The sequence below is a fragment of the Symphodus melops genome (assembly GCF_947650265.1).
Source record: "Symphodus melops genome assembly, chromosome: 23".
Lineage (NCBI taxonomy): Eukaryota > Metazoa > Chordata > Actinopteri > Labriformes > Labridae > Symphodus > Symphodus melops.
Window position 1 is genome coordinate 9581297 of NC_136713.1, and position 20533 is coordinate 9601829.

At 44.5% G+C, this 20533-nt stretch overlaps 1 protein-coding gene across 1 annotated transcript; it reads right to left on the reverse strand.

The window, feature by feature from the left end:
• Nucleotides 1-14: 14 nt before the first annotated feature.
• Nucleotides 15-20173, reverse strand: mrps9 (mitochondrial ribosomal protein S9). The gene is made up of 11 exons (XM_079336468.1): nt 20005-20173; nt 8780-8931; nt 8248-8430; nt 5249-5311; nt 4990-5100; nt 2700-2785; nt 2517-2592; nt 2272-2440; nt 1916-2024; nt 1085-1254; nt 15-692 (listed from the first exon to the last, which is right to left on the reverse strand). The coding sequence occupies exons 2-11, from the start codon at nt 8876-8878 to the stop codon at nt 601-603; spliced, it is 1158 nt and encodes a 385-aa protein (XP_079192594.1). The 5' UTR covers nt 8879-8931; nt 20005-20173; the 3' UTR covers nt 15-600.
• Between the last annotated feature and the right edge of the window lie 360 nt (nt 20174-20533).

Here is a 20533-nt window from a genome sequence, read left to right on the forward strand (position 1 = left end):
TTTAAAAATTGCCATTTACACTTTGCCTACCACATTTATTTATTTTGCAGAAACACTCATTTAAACATCTTTGTCTCCAAAAATATTTCACAACACATCATTATCCAATCAGATTGCGCTCACTTACCCACATCCGACAGCTCGTCATTACTCACAAGGGAAATGTTCCATTTGAAATGAAAATATAAATAAATCAATGTTTGATGGTGATTAAATATTGACTGATGAATAATAAATAAATTGTGTTTCAATGACTACACGTTCTACAAATGAAATGGAATAATTATTTATCCAAAAACGCCAAATTGTTTGTATCAGGTCAATCACATTTTATTTGTAAGCCACCAATCTTTTATGTCAAAAAAACCTTTTAATGATTCATACACTGATCTGCACACACTGCCCTCTGCTGGCCTCCCACGCTCACTGCAGCCTGTACAGTCTAGGCTCCACGTGTGAAGCACGGCTTTGTTCTCCTAAGATTATAAATAAACGGAACGGAAACGGCGAGCCAAAGAGGACGAAAGTGAGGAGTCTGCACGCGTGGACTCCACGAGTCAGTCATAATGTTTCATTTCTGAATTCAGGCGAGACCTTTATTCAGCGTTTCTTCCAGGTGAATTTCTTTCGTGCACCCTCCTGGCCCGGCTTCTTCCGCTCCCTCACTCTGGGGTCTGGAGTCAACAAACCAGCTGGAGGGAAACACAAACAAACTAATGAAAGTCATGAAGTAACAGATTCTATTAAAGTGACTTTTGGAATAATTTATGTTCACATTTTCTTCAGCTGCCTCGTCCGTCTCCGTCGTAAACATCAGGATGAACATCTAAAGCCTTTAGGTTTTAAGTAAATGACCACGTTTACCTCTATGAGACAGACATTAAGAGCTTAATCAGAGGAAGTCAATCAAATGATACAAACTTTTTTTTTTCTGCTTGGAGCGTAAAATACGTTTAATGATTTCCCTACACTTGACATCTTTATCTAGTTTCTGCTCAGACACCCTCTGTGATGCGTTCACGGATATCTCAAATGTTTAGCAGTCCTCACGAGTATTTGATTGAAAGGACAAAATCTCACCCACCTTGTCTCACGCTCTCCACCTCCCCCTCAGACAGGAAGCTGCACATCGCTCTGGAGACCGCCAGCCGCAGCGCCCCCGCCTGGCTCGACCGTCCTCCCCCGCTGACGCGGCACTCCAAGTCAAAGCGTCCCAGCATGCCCATGAACTGCAGCGGAAACATCAGCTGCTCTCTGAGGATGCAAGAAGAGAAGTGAGAAGAAGAGAGTGACGTAGAGATAATGAAACGCGAGCTAACGCGCCAGCTAACAGATCGTCGTATCACAGCGCCAGAGGAGCTCATTTAGTGTGTGCATGAGCGACTTTTCAGACGGGTAGAGACGATCCCGGCGTCGTGAAAAGCTTTTATTCCACAATCTCACTGCCGGATATAACGGAGGAAACTTCTGACTCAGCAGGAGCAGGATAAAACGTGTGTGTGTGTGTGTGCGCGTTGGTGAGAGCGAGAAAGTGTGTGTTCTGGATGGCGTCTCAGCCTGAATGACCTGCGGCTGCTGACAGAGTCAATTGTCACCTCTGTGCTCCAATTACAGCCCGTCTTCAGACTGCGTGACAACACCAGCTCAGGACATTTAGCACACGCACACACTCACACACGCCGTGTCCTCACACACTCACACTCACACACACACACACACACGACCACTGAACTGTGTAATTAACTCACAACAAGGAGATAAATAAAAAAAGAGAGGATGCTGTGAAGAGTGAAAAAGCTGCTTTTTAATTTCTTTTTTTTTTCTCCCCCCCCTAAGAGGACGGAGTGAAACACACGAGGTCGTGCATTTCAAAGGACACTGTTTCTGTGAATGGAGCAGCAGAGAGAGAGAGTACCTGTCCTGAAGGACGGTGAGGTAGTGCAGGTAATCCTGACCGTTGATGCTGATTCGTCCCGAGCCGCAGTCTCGTAAAACAACAGTGGCCTCTGACGTTTTTCTTCGTCCTGAGGGAGAGAGAAAACATTGATTTACTTTATGTGTTTGATTTAACATCTGGGGAGATATCGGTGAGATTTTTTACATCGACTGTTCTGCTTTGTGAATTAGGATTAGTCAGATCTTCTGAACCACCTAAACATGAGCTCATGCTGTTTGATTTGTCACTAGTCCGAGCAGCGGTAAAGTCCCTCACGGATATGAAAGAGGAATTGTGTTGGACATATTGAACGTGACCACATTGACCAAACGTACCCTCAGACGTGCTGAAGGCCACGCCTCTCTCGTCCTCCTCCAGAGGCGGCACCATTTGCTTCCTGGACTGAGCCTCCAGTTGCCGTCGGTAACGTAGGACGAACTCCTCCTCCGTGGCGCAGTACGGCATCGACAGCAGCCGCTCCATCAGCTTAATGAAGCGATCGTACTGAAACCCAAACGAGAAAGCGTTGAACGAGTACTGTAGACGTGTCGGTGGTGATCAGAGGAGAGGACGTCCTTACATCGTGAGGGGAGATGGTCTCGACCAGCAGAGCTTCCAGTTCATCCTTTGTGAGCCACCGACTCGTCCCTAAAGAGCTGATGGAGACGCACACGTCAACATCTTCATTTATCATTTCAAAGACACATTAAAGTGTCGACCTTTCCAAATATGTGCCGTTTAAACCTCCTCTTCGTTTACTCACATTTGCTTGACGTCCAGGCTGAAGAGTCCCTTCGCTCGAAGACGATCCTGGTACTTGTCGATGCTCAGGATTTTGTCGTACATTTCCTATAATGCATGAAATAGAAGGCAGTGTTCGGCATGAGACTGCTGCGGCTCTCTCTTCAACAAACAACCACACCAGTCAAATACAGCACAGAGCAGATAAGACTGACTTTTTCTGGGGGCAAACCCAGAGAGGAAAGGAGAGGACGGGGAAGACGGAGACAGATGGGTGGAGGGATGGATGGATAGAGGGATGGGGTGGGTCATGCTGGTCACATCCCCAAGGAAGAAGACAACCCCCCCCCCCTCCAGCCTCAGCCTCCCAGCAGCCCGGGGCGAGAACTCATTTCCCCGTCAATTATTCACCAGATGTTTGTTTAATTCCTTCTTGATAGAGTGTGCCTAATCTGCTGCCACTCCGACCGGCGACAGAGGGGTACGGGGAGGAGGAGGAGGAGGAGGAGGAGGAGGGGGGTGACGGGGAAAAAAAAGCAAACATGAAGCAAAAACCAATTTTCCTTCAAAGAAAAAAAAGAAAATTAATAGAAAATCTAAATTAAAAAAAAGGACAGGAGGAGAAGGGTCAGGTTTGAGCTTCATGTTTGCTAACACTTTGCACTACAATGGTGAGGAATAAATCGTATGGATGAAAAACAATAAAGAGGGGGATGTGTTCAAGGCAAGGAGAAAGCATGACTCTTTACATTTACGATGCAATACGGGGTCTTTAAACGCACCACGAGGCCTTTCAGTTCTGGTTATCGGTTTTTCGGGGGACGGAGGGGGAAAACGTGTGTCGGTGTCGCATTCAGGTTCCCCGGGTTCAAGAACGCTTAATGTAGCTGCCAACGACGGCAAGAGGAGAGCAGCCAAGCAGAGAGGCTGATTCACGCAACACTGCCCCCTCCTGGACACACTCAGGAGGTGTGTGACATTATTGGTGATAAAATATAAAGAAATTACAAAAATAATTGGTATAGACAGAAGAGAAGGAAGGGGGTAAAACAAGCGGAGAAAGGGGAGAGAAAACTCTGAGACATGTCTGACACGCCCTTTTAAAGAAACAGCAGGGGGTCAGGAGTGTGTCTGCAGGGCGCGTGTGTGTGTGTGCTTTTAAGAAACGCGCCGCTCATACGTCTTTGAACAAGGTCAGCGACAAAAGACAGAGGAAGGGAAGAGGAGGGGCTCAGAGGTGAGGAGGGGTATGCTTGGTGTTGCAGCCCCCTCCACCCCACAGAGGAGTCGCTCCCCGTGGAGGGGACAAAAGCCCGACGTGCCACACCTCAAACAGGATTTGGAACCTCGCACGCAGAATCCCTCGGATGTTTTCATTTTCACCCGTCTCCTGCGACACCTGAATGTTTTGAATGTTTACATTCAACATGCCTTCAAGCGTTTTTTTGTCTATCATGTTCTCACCATGATGAATGACTTTGGTGCCCCCTTCTGGTTATTTGGATTTTTTCTACTAAAACTTCAGTAAAAAAAAAAAATCGTTTTTATTTCTTTTTCCTGTTTTGTTTGCCAACCTTTTCTCCTTTTTATCTCATTAAAGCCCTCAACATCAACACGTCTAATATCCTGTCTCAATAAAGACATTAGAAATAATGTCTTCCTGTTCTTTCCTTCCTGCTGACCCACAAGTGAAGTACACTCAGGCCCTGGCATCGTCCTGGTGGTGTTTTCTGCACGTCAGCTCACCCCGACTTCATCATGCAGAAAATGTAAAAGGAGGGAAAAGTCCTGCGGAAGTTTCAGTTCTTTGATTTCTTTCTCTGTGCGGTGTGTGAAAACAAAAATACAGACTGACGGGTCGACTGTCTGTGAACGTATCAAAGATAATGATGGTGAGTAAATTACATGTTTTTACATGCTGTAATATTTTTGTTTGAGGTAAATAACCCCGTGATGAATCTTCGTGTGTTCTTTGTTCTGGTTGGCTCATTCCCCTGAAACCAAAAACAAAGGTAGGGAAAGGAGAAACATCAGCTGGCTGTGGAGCACAGGTGGATGCAGGTATCTCTCAGGACTACCTCGAACCCTCCCTCTCTTTTATCTCTCCCCTCTCTCTCTCTCTCCGAGTGTGTAAAAGAGGATCTGACGTCTCGTCTCCTCGGGGGACTTCACGCCTCCTCCCGACTCGGTCTGAATCAGATATGACCCGAGGGTGCAGGAGGCCGAGGAGGGGAAACTGGGGTTTTTGAGGTGGATGAAGATTTACCTCCACCTCCTCAGACAAAGAGCTGACAGCCGCCTGCAGTACTCACATGCATCAGGGAGTAGAAGGACTGTTTGCCCGTGTAGAAGAGGAAGTGGAACGGCCGGCCGTCCGCTCCCCACTGCACGGCTCTCTGCTTTGGGAAGATTTCCTCGGGATGCTGGAAAACAGCAGATTTGTTTTTTTTTAATCCAGTCAAACAGACGCACAGAAATGTCAGGAGCTGTGCTCGGGGTTATCTCCCAGATATTTGCACAACTTTGAAAAGAAAACAATGAAAGATGAGACATGAGCGCGCACGGTCGTACCTTCATGATGGGCCGCGCTCTCTTGTCAAACAGGCCGGAGGGGAAGAGGTATTCGATGCTCCTCTGTGTGCGGGGGAAGACGAACAAGAACAAACAAAACAAAAAAGTTAAATGACAGAAAGAGAGAGAACAGTTGGAGAGATGACAGCAGATCATGACGAACGCCGACACGTCCGAACAACAGAGGTCACGTCGACTGACGGCAGCGAAAAGTGACAGAGGAGGAAGCACAAGCTGCTGCCGGGTTCAAGGAAAGGCGAGCGTGACGTGCGTGTGTGTGTGTGTGTGTGTGTGTGTGTGTGTGTGTGTGAAAGACTGTTTTTCGAGGAGAAACCAGCAGTAAAAGGTACAAGCTTCTGGCTCGGCTTGACAGCGAGCAGAGGACACTGTGGACGTCCAACAGTTCACTCCAAGTTCAACCTCGCGGCGTGTGCGTCTGTGAGTTCTTCGCAGAGCTACAGATGGTGCTGGAAACTTGTGTGTACGTGAGAGAAAGGAGAGGGACACAAGAAGTGTGTTGGCCCCGCCACACGCATCGAGACAGTCTGTTCATCTCTTCCTCCTCCTCTCCGTCGGTTCAATTAGCGAGGCAGCAGGTGCAGCCGGAGCGAGCAGGTTTCCGCCTTCAAAACGACAGAGAGCAGAGAGAAAAAGAGCGGTCCAGAGGAGAGTGAGTGTGTGTGTGTGTGTGTGTGTGTGTGTGTGTGTGTGTGTGTGTGTGTAACACAGGAAGAGGTTGACAGTTGTGGGGAAGTTAAAGCGGCTGTGAGAAAAGAGGAGAAGACACAGACAGGCAAGTAACAGATGAAGACACACCTGTGTGTCCCGTGAGCTGCAGCAACGCTGAAGAATAAAAACCTCACATGTACACCCGAGCGCCACAACTATTTTATATTATTCTGATTTCATCGGGTTCAAGCCTTTTTTTGTTGGAAGTTTAAATACAAGAATGTACACCACTGATATGTGTCTTTAAGCCTTTTCTCTACAACATCATTCAATCATTTGGATGACTTTGTAAACAATCGGCTAACTTCTAACAATCCTGCAGAAAAACTCATTAGAAGGACCCGAGATACAAAGCCAGACAACACACGCCCCGGTTCAACGGGCGCTCGAGGAGATCACTTGTTATCTTATTTCTCAAAGTGTACTACAAACAGGAAGTCACACAGAGTTTCAAAATAAACATAGGGTACGAGCAGAAAGGGATTTATAAGAGAAACTGTTGAAGCTGAACAGGAAATATATTTTCTCCGTTGCAGAGTTCGTTTCTCTTCCTCGCTGTCTTTTTTATTTATCAGCTGCCTCACTGCAGTCCTCCCAGATGTTCCTCTTTCTCTCCACCCGTCGGACGTTCGCGCTGCTCGCCGTCACTCTGCCTTTCACAGTCTGACTCTAACAGCTCTCTTCATTATCTGTGAGGGACGCTGGGGACGGGATGAGGGGAGGTGGTTAATCAAACTAAATGGTCACAGCAGAGAGGACTAATGTTTGCCAAAAATCAGTCATCAGTGTGTGTGTGTGTGTGTGTGTGTGTGTGTGTGTGTGTGTGTGTGTGTGTGTGTGTGTGTGTTTGAGGGCCCTGATGCAGTGAATTAACCAGAGGTGGCCCCCACCTGCCTGCTGCTGGCCGAGCACTGAGACTAATAACGACGCTGATGTGACGAGACCACAGACATTTAAAACCCTTTGGCCTCCCCAGTCGGAACTACGGCAACAAATAATTGTTAAGATGCTTTAATTGCTTTTCGCTTTTCAATCCTCGAGCTGCTGGCAGTCCGAAAGTTTTTAAGAGAATACTGGGAAACGTCCTCGCGTTACAAAAAACATTTCTTGGTTTCAAAAGAGGCCAGTCCACTTCTGAGGTCAGAGAACAGATTTTAAAATCCTGCTGCTGCTGCTGTTTTATGAAGCGCTGAATGGTTCAGGGCCAGAATACATAAGAGACCTTTTGATTAACTACAAACCGTCCAGAGCACTCAGGTGGTCTGGTACAGGTCTGCTGTCTGTCCCCAGAATCAGAACCAAACGTGGAGAAGCGGCGTTCAGTTTCTATACTCTGTATATCTGGACCAAACTAAGAAAACTGCAGGTCTGCTGAAACTCTCAGCTCTTTAAATCCAGCTTAAAGAGTCACCTGTTTACAGTGTCAGCCTGTATCTGAACCATTTTAATAAAGATTTTAATCCTTCACTCTGCACTGTAATTTTAATTCTTTTTATATTCTTACTTCAATACATTTTATTTGAATTATTTGGACTTCAACATATTTCAAGCGGTAAAGTACATTTTCTATTGTAATGTTTATTTTCTTTCCACCGTCATGATGCTTCGGATGTCTTGTGTAAAGCACTTTGAATTGCCTTGTTGTTCAAACGTGCAACATAAATAAACCTGCCTTGCCATAGGGAAGACCGTATCTAAAAATAATGTAGTTTATGTCTCAGTATTTTCTATAAAATAAACCTGCTGTATACAGTTACATAAAACGTTTCTTTAACGGTAGATATTAGTACTCAGCACTATTTTAGACCAGGATGAATCCACCTGAATTGCCCGTTTTAAATCCTTAAAATCTAAATAGGCTTTCTTCAAGCTGACAGCAAATGGGAAAATTCACAACACATAAGACGGCTAAAGAACTTGAGCAATAATGTAATAATTACCAACTCAGACATAAAAACAAACAAGCCTGTTCTGCCTGCATCAACCCTGATGAGGCCATGTGGGCAAAATGCTTTCTCTGTCTGAGTCTGTAAGAAGTACACACCAGTATATAAATATTCAGTCCTCCTATGTGTGGTGAAACTTCCCCATTACTTTCTTTCTTTATTTCTCTCAGATTTTTGCTTGAGGGTTGAGGAGTAGCAGTGACAGCGTATCAAACTCAATGCATTGATTTGAATGCATGATCTCCGATCTGAACAGATTCAGCACAAAGCACTGGGTCAATAAGCGACAGATAATGTGCACTTTCATCTTTCCCTGTTTCTTACATCTATGTCCTCCTGGGTGAAGTTCTCCGGGTCTTCTCCCATCATGTTCGCCAGGTGTCGTTTCCCCACATTGTACTCCTCCACCTGCTTCTGGATGAACTCCGCGGTGAACTTTTCCGGCCCTTGAGCCGCCAGATTCTTTTTGTGGAGGGCAGAGCTCACGCATATCTGCCTGCTCAGGACCTGGAGACAACAGGACAGTCGTGAACTTTCATTTGTTTGGAGCTAACCAAACTCTGTGCACATTGTCTGCCGCATTACTCATCCACAGCTACCAAAAGGCAAGCCGAACGAGTGTTAAGAATCTTATCTGCCAAAGGAAATTATCAAACAGTCGTTCAAACACTTTCTAAACTGAATACATCGTCAGTGAAAGTACATTTAAAATATCCGTAAAGCAGGTTTCGGCTAATGTTAGCATGCTAACTCAAGGACGTCTGTGCTCCTGCATTTTAGTACATTAATGTGATTTTTTTTCATCTATTTAAGAAACGCAAATGGTCTCTTTCTAAAAGGCAAACGTAATTTTTACCTGTCGGCTCAACTGCGACGTTACAGTGTTAAAACCCGAGCTGCAATTCCCACATTTCCCGAGAAACGCTCCCACGGTGCGCACACAGGACGCCGCCATGACAGCAGGCAGTGGTGACGTCACGGCGGATGTTGTTTTCCGTCAGATACAAACTGTTAAAAACAAAAGACAATATTTATTAATTTAAATGTATTTTAAACCAAAACACATAATATCGATACCGTAATGGTTCTTTAAATGTATTATTAATGATATAGTGACTGTCCTTTTGTGTATTCATTTAAAAATTGATGAACTTTTACGACCATTTAAATATCAATATCAATACTAAGGGGGAAAAAAACATCTAGCTAATCTAGAGTTACATAAATTATAGATTAAACTGTAAAATATTTCCATAAAGAAACAAATGTTGACATGTAAATACTCTTGAATTCATATTGAAATGTGTTGTAAAGTACATCATTTCTATGGATAATCCAAGCCACATGACTCCACAAAGTTTCATAACCTGTCAGAAATGACACAATGCTTTTCAAACGTGTAAATCCAAACAAGGACTGAACCTTTTAAAACAATGGAGTGTACTGACACACACTTGCTGCTTCAATTACACTTTTTTTTTATTTTTATCTCAGCATCAGAACACATCACATCACATCAGTGTCACGGCTCATTGAAATCTGATGTTGTCAGTGATGTTGTCAGTGCGATCATGCAAACTCCAAACATGAAGGCCACATGCTGCAGCTGAAAGCAAAGTGATTGAGGACATTAAAACTGTTCCTTCTGTCCCTTTGAGAGGCTCTAAAATAACAACAGATATCCCATGGTATTCAAAATGTTAAACACGTTTGAACTGCCTCTACTTTACCAAAACAGGTCATGCGCAAGTTATTTGCGTGCAAAAAATAGTGACTCACACACAACTTTGTGCAGACCCCGGAGACCCTCTCACTTTGCACTCGTAAGGCTCCGATGCCCTGTCCGGTTTGCATGCGAGCACCATCTGTCCTCCATGTAAAATCACTGACAATAGGAGAGGCTGCTGTAAATGTCACGCCACAGGATTTAAGGCAGCCGATCCACATGACTTATCAGAAATAACACAATAAAAAATGCTCAGTCTCAGTCTGCCAAACACGCTGGCAAGGCTACACATAAAACAGATTGTTTCGCATATGTGGTGCAATCGGTGCCGGGCAGTGCAGAAATGGATTAACACAACGTTTTGTGAGGATTTCTTGAATAGATGAGCACAAGCTGCCACCTCAGACAAACTTCATGGAAAGATTAGGACCGTAATCTTTACTTCACATGCAGAAATCACTGAGAGCTTCTTGTTACAGTAGCCTAATATTTTCGTTTTCTTGTTATTCAGCTGCAGGAGGTCAAATGCCAAACTCAACCAATACATGTCTATGAACAGTTTGAAATGACTCAAAGCTTTATTTCCAGGAGTAAATTATTCAGATATGACCCGAGACAAACATCTATAACTAAAGTTTAGTTACGATAAAACTCTCCCAGCAGAAATCAGAGGTATTGATAGAAACAAGTGTATACAAATGGACACTGTGGTCAAGCTTTTTAAAGTAGCAGCACTGTTCCCCGATACTAGCACATTTCAAATGATCTTATTATTTCGCCAAATTTAATCAAAATGGGTTTGCCCTGTTCTCCTCTAATGTTCCCTTTAAATGTGAATCTTTTTTTTTAATTTTATTTTTTTTAAAGCTTGTTCTTACGTTTAATCTGAAGTAAAAACAGATACCTAAATTTTAAATGAAAGTTATATTTGGGTAAAAAAAAAAAAAAGTTAACGGTGGATTTTAATGGATGATACTGTATTGTTAGAGAGCAAATTAGAGCCCTCTGTTTTCTTATCTCAAGGCATCTACCATTTTGGAAAAACATGGTTTACATACTGGGATTTGACTATTTTCTATCTGCTAAAACGTTTGTTTTCATGTTGTTTAGAAAGCACTTTATGACTGAAAACAAAGCAAACTTTTAAAAGCTTGTTCCTTGGTTTAAAATAACTTGAGGTGTAGAGGTAAATGTGGCTTCTTCCCCTCTGAGTGTGTGTGTTTCGGGTACAGTACTATGCTGCGTTTACAGATCAATGCAGTGTGTCTTCACTTAGATCACTTTGATAGAGTTGGAACAGGAACTGGGGGAGATTAATCAAAGTGAAGGGGCACTGACTCCCGGCCCGTGCCAGTCGATACGGCCGCGTGGTTAATTTGCCCCGAGGAGGGCTGTCGTCGGGCGGATGATAAACTGTGTTTGCCCCGTTTTTTAGCCACGAGCGTGCTCCTGCTCACCAAGAAAAATAGTTTCGACCCGTGGCCTCTAATTTACAGTGGGGGGTGATAGGTGGGACATTAATCATGCTTCTGCTGTGGCCCGTCTCTGACATGCGGAGCCACCGTGGGTGTGCAGGGTGGAGATATTCATTTGGTGTTCGACGTGGACTTAGGTAAACCCAGAGACGCAACTTCAAATGTTCTGACTGCAAAGTGGTGCATTAACACACTTCTGACCTCACATATTTCTATAGACGTGTTAAACCTTTCTCAGGGTCCGGGTGAATACTCAAATCCGATTGGCTGCAGGGTGTCAATGAATTCTTGATAATGGACAGCAGCTCTTGTTCGACTGTGAGCTGGGCTAAATGGACGTGGTGTAAGGTCTCTTCAGCTTTTTGTAACCGTGAGAGTCAAACAACAAAACACGATTCATGTCATCAAGACTTCTGAACATTTCAGCCGAGCTTTTCCAGAAAACGACAGCTTTGACTATTTGGATGCAGCAAAAAAGGGAAAGCAAAACATCGACTTTCCGTGCATCAAATTTGGCAAGTACTAACGGATGAATCCCTAAAAACACTCTCACTGTTGGGCCACATGCCTGACTTAATGACTGACAGTTGCTGTGAACATGGTTATTGTAGTGCAAACAGTTGCCGTGACGTGAACGTTAAAGGATTTCATTTGGGGAACCTGATGGGCGTCTGTTTTCGTGTTTGGCATGTGCCATCGGTGCTTCATACGACGCCCGAGCATGGTGCCAAGCATTTAACAACTGCCAAGCTTGAAAAGCACCTTCTCAACAAAATGTATTATTACTATTGTTATTACTGGAGACTTGGCTCTCCTCCAGCTCCTCCAACAGATCTCCGTATGGACTACAAGGATTCCTGCGTCGTCTTGAAAAGGAAACAACCACAATAGGCGACGTTGACCTGCGCTAAATTAGCCCCGTCCCCAGACTGGGTGACTAAAACAGAGATGGAGCAAAGAAATAAAGGAGGATATCACACCGTGGAGCAGTGCCAAGTCCTTCCCCCTCTCCTCCCGAGGATGGAGCTCTGCAGAAATGAGGGCTTATAATACCATCGAGCTGAGGCTTTGCTCCAGTCATCATTTCCATGCTGCTTTACGCTGATTCCCTAATATCCTTAGCGCCGTGCGTAGGGATAAGCCCATCGTGCCGAAACATGGCTGTCATGCCTATAAACCGTTCACGGCTCTAAAGAATCCATTATGGCTGCTCCACAAACATGCAGACTCAAAGGGCCACTTTGCTCAAGCTCATTTACTCTTTTAAAGCGTATTTATTTACCCTTAGTGCTGCTGCGAGGGATCTCCAACACATCACAAAGCATCACAGCGGGCTGCAGAAACGTCTTACTTCAGTGTAAGCGGTCATTTAGGGCACAAATCGCAGTTTTTATATCCTCAGCTGCAGATCCAGCAGAAGTGATCCAGTAAGTCGTACACAGCGGCAGATCTCCTTTTGGGCAGTCTGACTTCTGGCATCCTGTCCTGTACACAATGTCTTTTTCTTCAAAGACGTTGTCCACAAACTTTCTATTCTTTCATTATCGTTCTTCCAATTACTTTAACATCATTTATTCTCTCTCCTCATCTTAAAACCCTAACCCGTCCAGCATCCCTTCACTGTTTTCATTTTATTCTCTTTATTCGATTCTCACCTGTGCGCCGACATGAGTGGCCGCACATTCAGTAGCTCCGTCCCTGTCGTACTCGTCTTAATGCGTTTTAGTTTATTTGGCTCTGTGCCGACTTCTACTTTTATGTACATTTATACTATATAAGTTTAAGTCTAATGCTAATGCTAACTGCACAGGTTTAACCTGTAATTATGTTACTCTTAGTCACATAGAGGCTGCTAAATCTTGTTTGGGGATTATTGTATACAGAGGGGAGGGGGGACAGCGGGTGTGTATTCTAACTAATGTCTTGTGTCCTGCCTGTCTGTATACTGCTACTGGATGCCTTGAATTTCCCTCGGGATCAATAAAGTATCTATCTATCTATCTATCTATCTATCTATCTATCTATCTATCTATCTATCTATCTATCTATCTATCTATCTATCTATCTATCTATCTATCTATCTATCTATCTATCTATCTATCTATCGTCCAGTGTCTATTTCAGTCATTTTCTCTGTCAAAATGTTCCATCTGTTGACTTATTGTTGCACTTTAAACAAAGCAGGGCCCTCTTTGGAGTCTATGCGTCATCATTTAGCGTCATATTGCATCACATGAAGAAAACTTCCAGGCAAAGAAAAACATATTTTTCTCGTCTCAGGGCAAAATGAGGGCTGGACTCACGACCATTCAACACTACGACCATGTTTCTAATGATACACAGCTTCATGCAAATGGGTGAAGTATCCCTTTAATCATTCGTGGTTCTTTGCGTTCTTTTGGTAGAAGTCACCATTCCTTTGTATTAATTCTCTACATCTTCTACCGTGTCTGTTGTTTCTATATTATGTGGTGCTTTTTAGTACCATGCAGCAAAACGGTCCGACGTGTCGTGTCAACACAGCTACATTTATCTTTGTGTGAGGTAAAGCCTGTTATATGCTGCCACACACACACACACACACACACCAATTTGCACATAATCAACAAGTATGGTCACTGAGTGGAAATTAATTTGCCACTCGTAATGGATAGAGACATTTTGCTGAGATGCGTAAAAACAGCTGAACTGCCAGCGATTACCTGCTGGAATCAGCCTTCATCAATATCAGGATAATTACAAAGCACTTCTGGCAGTGCGTGAAATGAACGGAGCGTGCAGCAGATTGGGCGGTGGCCATAGATGTCTGCAGATATTAGTCGTCCTCCACAGAGCGGCTCCACAGGGGAGGAAGATACCTGAACAGACTGGAGCTACTGCTGCTGCTCCAGCAGGTTCAGGAGGCGATCTGAAGCTGATTTATATTCAGACAGAAATCAGACAGACGAAGGCAGAGCTGACTGAACCTAAAAGAATCACACAGGCTTGAATGGAAATCAAAGGAGAACGTATTTGGATAGAAAGCACTCAATAAAAAAAGTGTGACGCAGAGAGAAATGCAGAACAGAACTGACACTGACTCGAGACTGAATCACACATGAAGAGATGAAATAAAAGTTACGTTTACGATGCAGAAGAGCATCAGCGAATAAAAGCAGAGTGCAACGAAGACAGAAAAGAAACTTCAGGGCAGTACTGAAAAGGATCACTGCAAAGTAAAGAGGAAAAAGGAACCCAAACGAAAGCAGCAGAAGACGTAATCTCCGTCAGCGAGAGATAGACAAAGTCTAAAACCGAGGATGGGACTCTGGGGACGGCTGTAAGGTGGTTGGAGCTGGAAAGAGGGCGAGTAAAAGGCGGGGAGTGTTCAGGGTGTTGATCTCTGTCGTTCCCAGACTTCCCTTCCTTCTCTCACATGGAACCACTTTGACTCCCCCCCCCCCCCCATGCCCTCTCCTTTCTGCGCTCTCAGACATCGAGCTGGAGGCAGTATTGGGTTTCCTCTCCAGCTGAAGGGTTACTTCAGTCCATCTCTGGGATGAAAAGATGACTATTTCCCTCTGCTGTCTTCCCTCCAACTCTTTTTTTTTTCAGGTGAGAGGCTCGGGGAGGAAGGAAACTATTACACGCGGGGTGAGAAGGGGGCCTAGAGACGCAACCGCCCGCCTTCCCCGGCCTGTCGAGGGGGGGAGGAAGAGGATCTGAATACAAAACTGGACGGTGGAGAAACTCGAGATCTCTGGAAACGGCTGGGAACGACCCAAAAACAACTTCCGCCGCCCCTCCATCATCCTCGTCGTGTCCTGCGCTGTCCGAAAGTGTTTCCCATAACGACTTCAGTCGATGAAGAATGGCAGGAGGGGGTTCCCTGAAGGCCCATACCTTTAAAACAGACGTGTGAAAGCTTGGAAACACAGAATCCACCTATGGGAACGCAGAAAAAATGAATTAGACTTTTTCTGTTTTTACAACACACTGAGGTTATTCCAAATAAAATATTTTAAACTATGAGCTTATGAGTTCAAAGCAGGAGTAAAGGCTTATGTAAACTTGTCTTGCGGTGTCTTCGACTCCTCAGATTTCTGTTTGGGCTGATCTGACACCTACGAGTTTCCAAAGGCCGATCCAAACCAGGCACAGCTGCTCGGCTGGCGTTAGACGCACATTTACATATCTGGGTGAATTTCTCAAATGCCGACTTCATCCAAGAAGTCAGCAGGGAATTCCATCCTTCACAGAGTGTTTCTCATATTGTTTCCATTTGTCTGGACGAACGCTTCCAGCAACCCTTGCATACTGTCGCGCATCAATCATCGCCTTATTACAGAGTGGGATTTGGCTGAAGATAATGCTTTTTATCCGAGGTCTGGGATTGTATAATTGCTGCTTGTTTGACCTTGAATTGGGATCAGGATGTGGAATGTCGGGCAGTTTGATGACATCTGCAACCTGCTGATTTGTCTGTGATTTGTCGATCTCTATCTGCTGCAGTGGAGCAAACTAACGCAGGGATCTTTCGTCTGTGTGACATTACAAGACTGAAGGAAAAAAAAAGCAAAAAAAAAAAGGATCTCACTTGTTCTTGGAAAAGTGGTTGCAATCAAAATTTCACCACAGACGTCTTTGTAGTTGGTTTGCAAACTATTTTGGTTGATGTTATAATTTGAGATGAGCAAAAAAAAAAAAAGGAATCTAATGATACAAGTGCTGTTTTCTCCACAAAGGATACAATTATATCTATTTCTGCACAATGATTATCTGACAGAGGGGGGTAAAGTACTCAGATTCTTTATCCAAGCAGACGCACAAATACTCAAAGTACTGATTTAACTCCTCGAAGGAAGTGAAGGCAGCACAACTTTACAAAGTAGTCTATAGGGAGACTTTATCCAAAGATGTATTTTGGGGCTTTTTTCCAATTTAGAGAGGACAGTGTATAGAGTAGGAAACTGGAGGGAGAGTTGAATGACAGATTTGGCCGTCGAACATTTCAGTTCAAACCGGTCTTGATTTTAAGGACGGGAGCACGCAATGATGCAAAATAAAAATAATGAATAGTCCTCTCAAAATGAAACGTACGAGTACTCGTTTCATTCTTATAACTGAGCACTTTGTAAATTCCTTTCACAAGGCTCTGAGGATAGACCTGTTTAAGTTGTTGTGTTCCCACCAGGTGACAAATTACTGGCGTGATTGAACAGAGGGACTACTCGCTAGGTTAATATCTACCATTGATCTCTGCATTGATCATTGGTCCTCTCTCTAATGACTGTGACTGGACTGATTTGAAATAATACGTCTCACTTGTAACCTGACATCAGAGGAGGGGATAAGGATCGCAGAACGACTGTTTCTCGGGGAAGGAAACCGCTGCGAAAAATCAGCTCAAAAAGGCCGGAGGAAATTGAGACAATATTGAAAAGAAAAGGGTTCAATCTGCGAGCTTTTTTCCCCCCCTGCTGATCAGAAGGCCTGTGGACTACCGCTGGGCTCCTTCACATCTGGTCGGGCAATTTACCCGGCTCTGACGACTGGAAAGGTTAAACCACTAAAATCTAATATTTGCCCAGAGGGGGTCAAGGCACTGCAATTACAAGGTACAATCGGCAGGGCTAATCAGCTAGTAGCGCGTACCAGGGGCTCGGCTGGGCAAATAAGCCCTGATCAGAAGCACTGTTCTCTGCCTCTCCTGTTTACTTATTAAACCCTGTTCTCATGTTCAAGGGCCCTGTCGCAGCCTCTGGCCCCACACACCCTGAGGCACAGGGGAGTAAATTTAGCTCCTGACGGTTTTTAAATGGGAACACATCACTTGGCTAGAAAGTATCCCCCCGTGTTAATCAGTATCTGCGGCCTTTGTTGCGAAATGATCTCAAATGACTTTCCTCCAATCTGGCAGGCATTAACACCTCGAGAAGGGACGGGGATAGGTCGGGATTTGTACCCTGAGGAGGAAAACAAAGTGCAGAGCCGTGTGAGACAGATGTGTGTGTGTGTGTGTGTGTGTGTGTGTGTGTGTGTGAGGCCACAAGTGATGCCGTCCGTGGAGTCTCAGAAGGACGTGTGTGTTCCTGAATGTTGTTTACATGATGGCTCTTTGACACACATTTCCTAATTGACTGAGTATCAAGTGCAGGATTAGTGTATAATATATCAGAACTGTGTGGCATGCAACACTTTTGAACAAGGCTCGGGGAACAATTACTGGTAATTAAATATGTGCCCGTTACTGGAAAAGATAATTATGTCCTTGGTGTATAACACCAATTAATTACTTTTATTTCAGCGAGCAAAGCTTTTAAACGGCAGCAGAAGCCATTCGATCGACAGCCGTGTTTGAGTGTAAGCAAATCAGCGCAGCGATAGTAAGAATGTAAAGCTTCTCTTTTCCCAGGCATAAGTCTAAAAGCACATTAAACAACACACAGGGATGGCACCCTGTAAGATAAAGATCAGGGTGATGTTTCCTGTTTGTTGCTTCGAATGACGGGTCAATTATACATCGTTTTTAAAAAGAAGCTAATTCATGTCCTTCAATTCCTTGGAAATGGGATTACCCAAATGACTCTAAAGCACATTGGAGTAAATAGCGTAGTGTTTATGGAACTATTTTCTTCAGAGGATGGATACACATTTTGTGACCTTGTGAGTTTCTTTCTCTTCAAATACAAGAAATCCTCAAAAGATGTACCCGTCTCCCGTCTCTCACGTTCATCCTCAATTCTATACAATCAGGTCCCGAACACGAAGAATAAAGTTTCTGATAGCTTACAGACATCGGGGCTATCTTCTTCAACGGATTTTTACATGTTCAGTGTCCTGTGTTTTTTATGGCAGCCGGACTTTAATATGTGTTCATTAACTCTAAACTTGTATCTATGACATATAAAAGGTGAATATATTTTAATGTTCGCTCAACTGTTTCCAATCTGGCGTTTGACTTTGCTGCAAAGCGTGCATGCACAAATAACTGACAAATTGCAGCAGATTCAGATGTTGCTGTCGCCCCAACAAAAAACAACCATGAGAATTAGAAGTGTCAAACATGCTCTGCAGAGGCCACTGTCATCTTATCCCCCCCCCCCCACACACACACAAACACAAACACACACTCTCTTCTTGAGGCATTAAACATTGACATAATAGGTTGAATGAAAACGAGACTTCTCCGAGGGAGGGCAGAGCTCAACTCTCCCACTAAGAGGATTGGTCAGATTGGAGGAATCACGAGCGCGCTGTATATCCTCGCACCTTCTCCTCTGTACCTATGACACTGAGATAGCAGCAGCAGATTAGCTGTAAACCTTCCCCTCCCTTATAGAGCACTCGCCGAGTCCAAACATGTATACTCTGCCTTTACTCATATCAAATGTACGGATTAGCAAATGATCTCATTTTGGGCACCTGCGTCTAATGTCTAACTTGGAAATACCTGTGGTCGATCATTAGTAATCTATTAAATCCACAGCCTAGAAATGGTTACACTGCACCCCCTCCCTTCTGAGGCGAAACGTGGCTGTTGCTGCTTTTCCAATCCCCCTTTTCGCTTTGGTTAATGAGATACAGAGTGAGACGGCCCGAGCGTGCTTTCTCTTCGTTCACCTCGCTCTCTTTCTCTCTGTACCTGCTGCACACACGACTGTAATTTTATTATCTGCAAGCTCGCTCTCCACTCGTGCACCGACGGCTTAATCCGTGCAGCCATGCGGCGTCCTCAAAACGAGAAGCCTGTCAGGCACCTGTGCGTGCATATGTGTGTGTGTGTGTGTTCATGCTATCATGCCAATGTAGAAAGGAGTTTTTATGTTTTTTCAAAAAAAAATCATCTTTTCTCTGAAGGTCTGCATGCAAGAGTAAAGAGAGAGTTTCTAGGCTAATAGATAGAACACACAAGAAGGTGTGTTTGCGGGTGGATCTGTTACACCCACATTGAGAGGATCTCACCTTAAAGGGGACCCTGAAATAAAAACAGGTCCCCACATAATCCCGTTTAGGTTGAACACAGCAGCTGTGACTTTATTTCGCACCACATAATGTAATCTGTCTCAGTATTTTGTTCATGTGCGTTTACAGGTGGACCTGTTACACCTGAGAAGGGCACAAATCTGGAAAGAGTACGAGACACTTTTAGGGGATTTCTTGGAATGACCAGTCCAAAAAACATTGTAGTGTGCAAACACATATTGTGCAAAGTATTCCTTTTCCCGGTGTGAACCCTCAGAGCCTGCTTACATTATGGTATGGAGCGTGGACTTGGGTTGACGGTGAATGTTTGGGGGAAGATTGGAGGGTAAGGGTGGAGTTAGGCATGTAGTGGTTTTGGTTTGGGTTATTGTTGGTCCCTTGGGATGCATTTAAGCGACTGCATGTGGGGAGTCGCATGAATTTCTTAAGTTTCTGTAAAAAAAAAAAAAAAAACTTCAATCTATATAGATGTAAACAAGTCGGTCTCAGTGCACACTGATCATGGCAATCAAAAATGTCTTCCAAACGTTCACATCATTTGTCAGTAAGTAAATCTCTGAGCGGTGAAACGTTACATTACAGTGGTGAAAGTGATATTTTATATCTGAACCATTCTGGGTGCATTCTGCTGCCTGTGTGTGTGTGTGTGTGCGCAACTTCGAAACCTAAAAGCACACACACGTTTCACATATTGGTGCTTATTTCAGCCCTTCTTGTTTGTATTTATGTTTTGTGTGTGCGTGCGTGTGTTTCAGCTCTCTGGAGGGGCCGAGTGTGTGTCACTTCGGGCCCGGCTCCCCCTGGATCTAAGCAGTATTGACAAACCCATCAGAGCTGGTGATGCATCGGGCTCCCTGCTCGCTCACCCTCCCACCCTCATGTGAGCGCTGCGGGGCTGTGCTGACATGCTGTCACCTTGGTAACTGCTGCCAGAGAGAATGGCCTGCTGGGATGGTTGACCCGGGCTGGCGGCCGGCCGACGAGCTGCAGCAGGAGATGTCACTGCGGGACCCCTGGGGACCAAGCGACCCCTGCCTCTGTATCCCCCGGACCATCGATCCGTCTGCTGCTGAGATCCGTCACCACCTGGGACGCTCGCTAGATACACACAGTGAAGGAAACACACAAAAACACACTTTCAAACTCAGGCATAAGCTCGCACATACACAAATCAAACCCAACACGACTCCTTCCAGTTAATCGAAGGGGGGAAAAAACACCATGTGTGCTCAAATACAGAAAACAGTTGCATATTGTCTCATATTGACTGTCTTGTTTCTTTAAGTTCAGGCACACTCATTTTAATACCTTTATGTGAGTACAAAGTGAGCATGTACGGTATGTAAGTAGGTAAGTAAGACCAAAAATTCAAAGCTCAGATGTAGCCACGAAAAACAACTACTTCCTTGGATGGACCTGGAGCGTACCGTCCTGGGTCCTTGCT

Coding starts and splice junctions, on each gene's coding strand:
- mrps9 (XM_079336468.1), bottom strand. CDS start 8,878: ATGGCGGCGTCCTGTGTGCGCACCGTGGGAGCGTTTCTCGGGAAATGT. Junction 5,312..8,247: donor TCACCCAGGAGGACATAGAT/GTAAGAAACAGG, acceptor CCCCGCACACAG/AGGAGCATCGAATACCTCTT. Junction 2,593..2,699: donor AGCCTGGACGTCAAGCAAAT/GTGAGTAAACGA, acceptor CGTCTCCATCAG/CTCTTTAGGGACGAGTCGGT.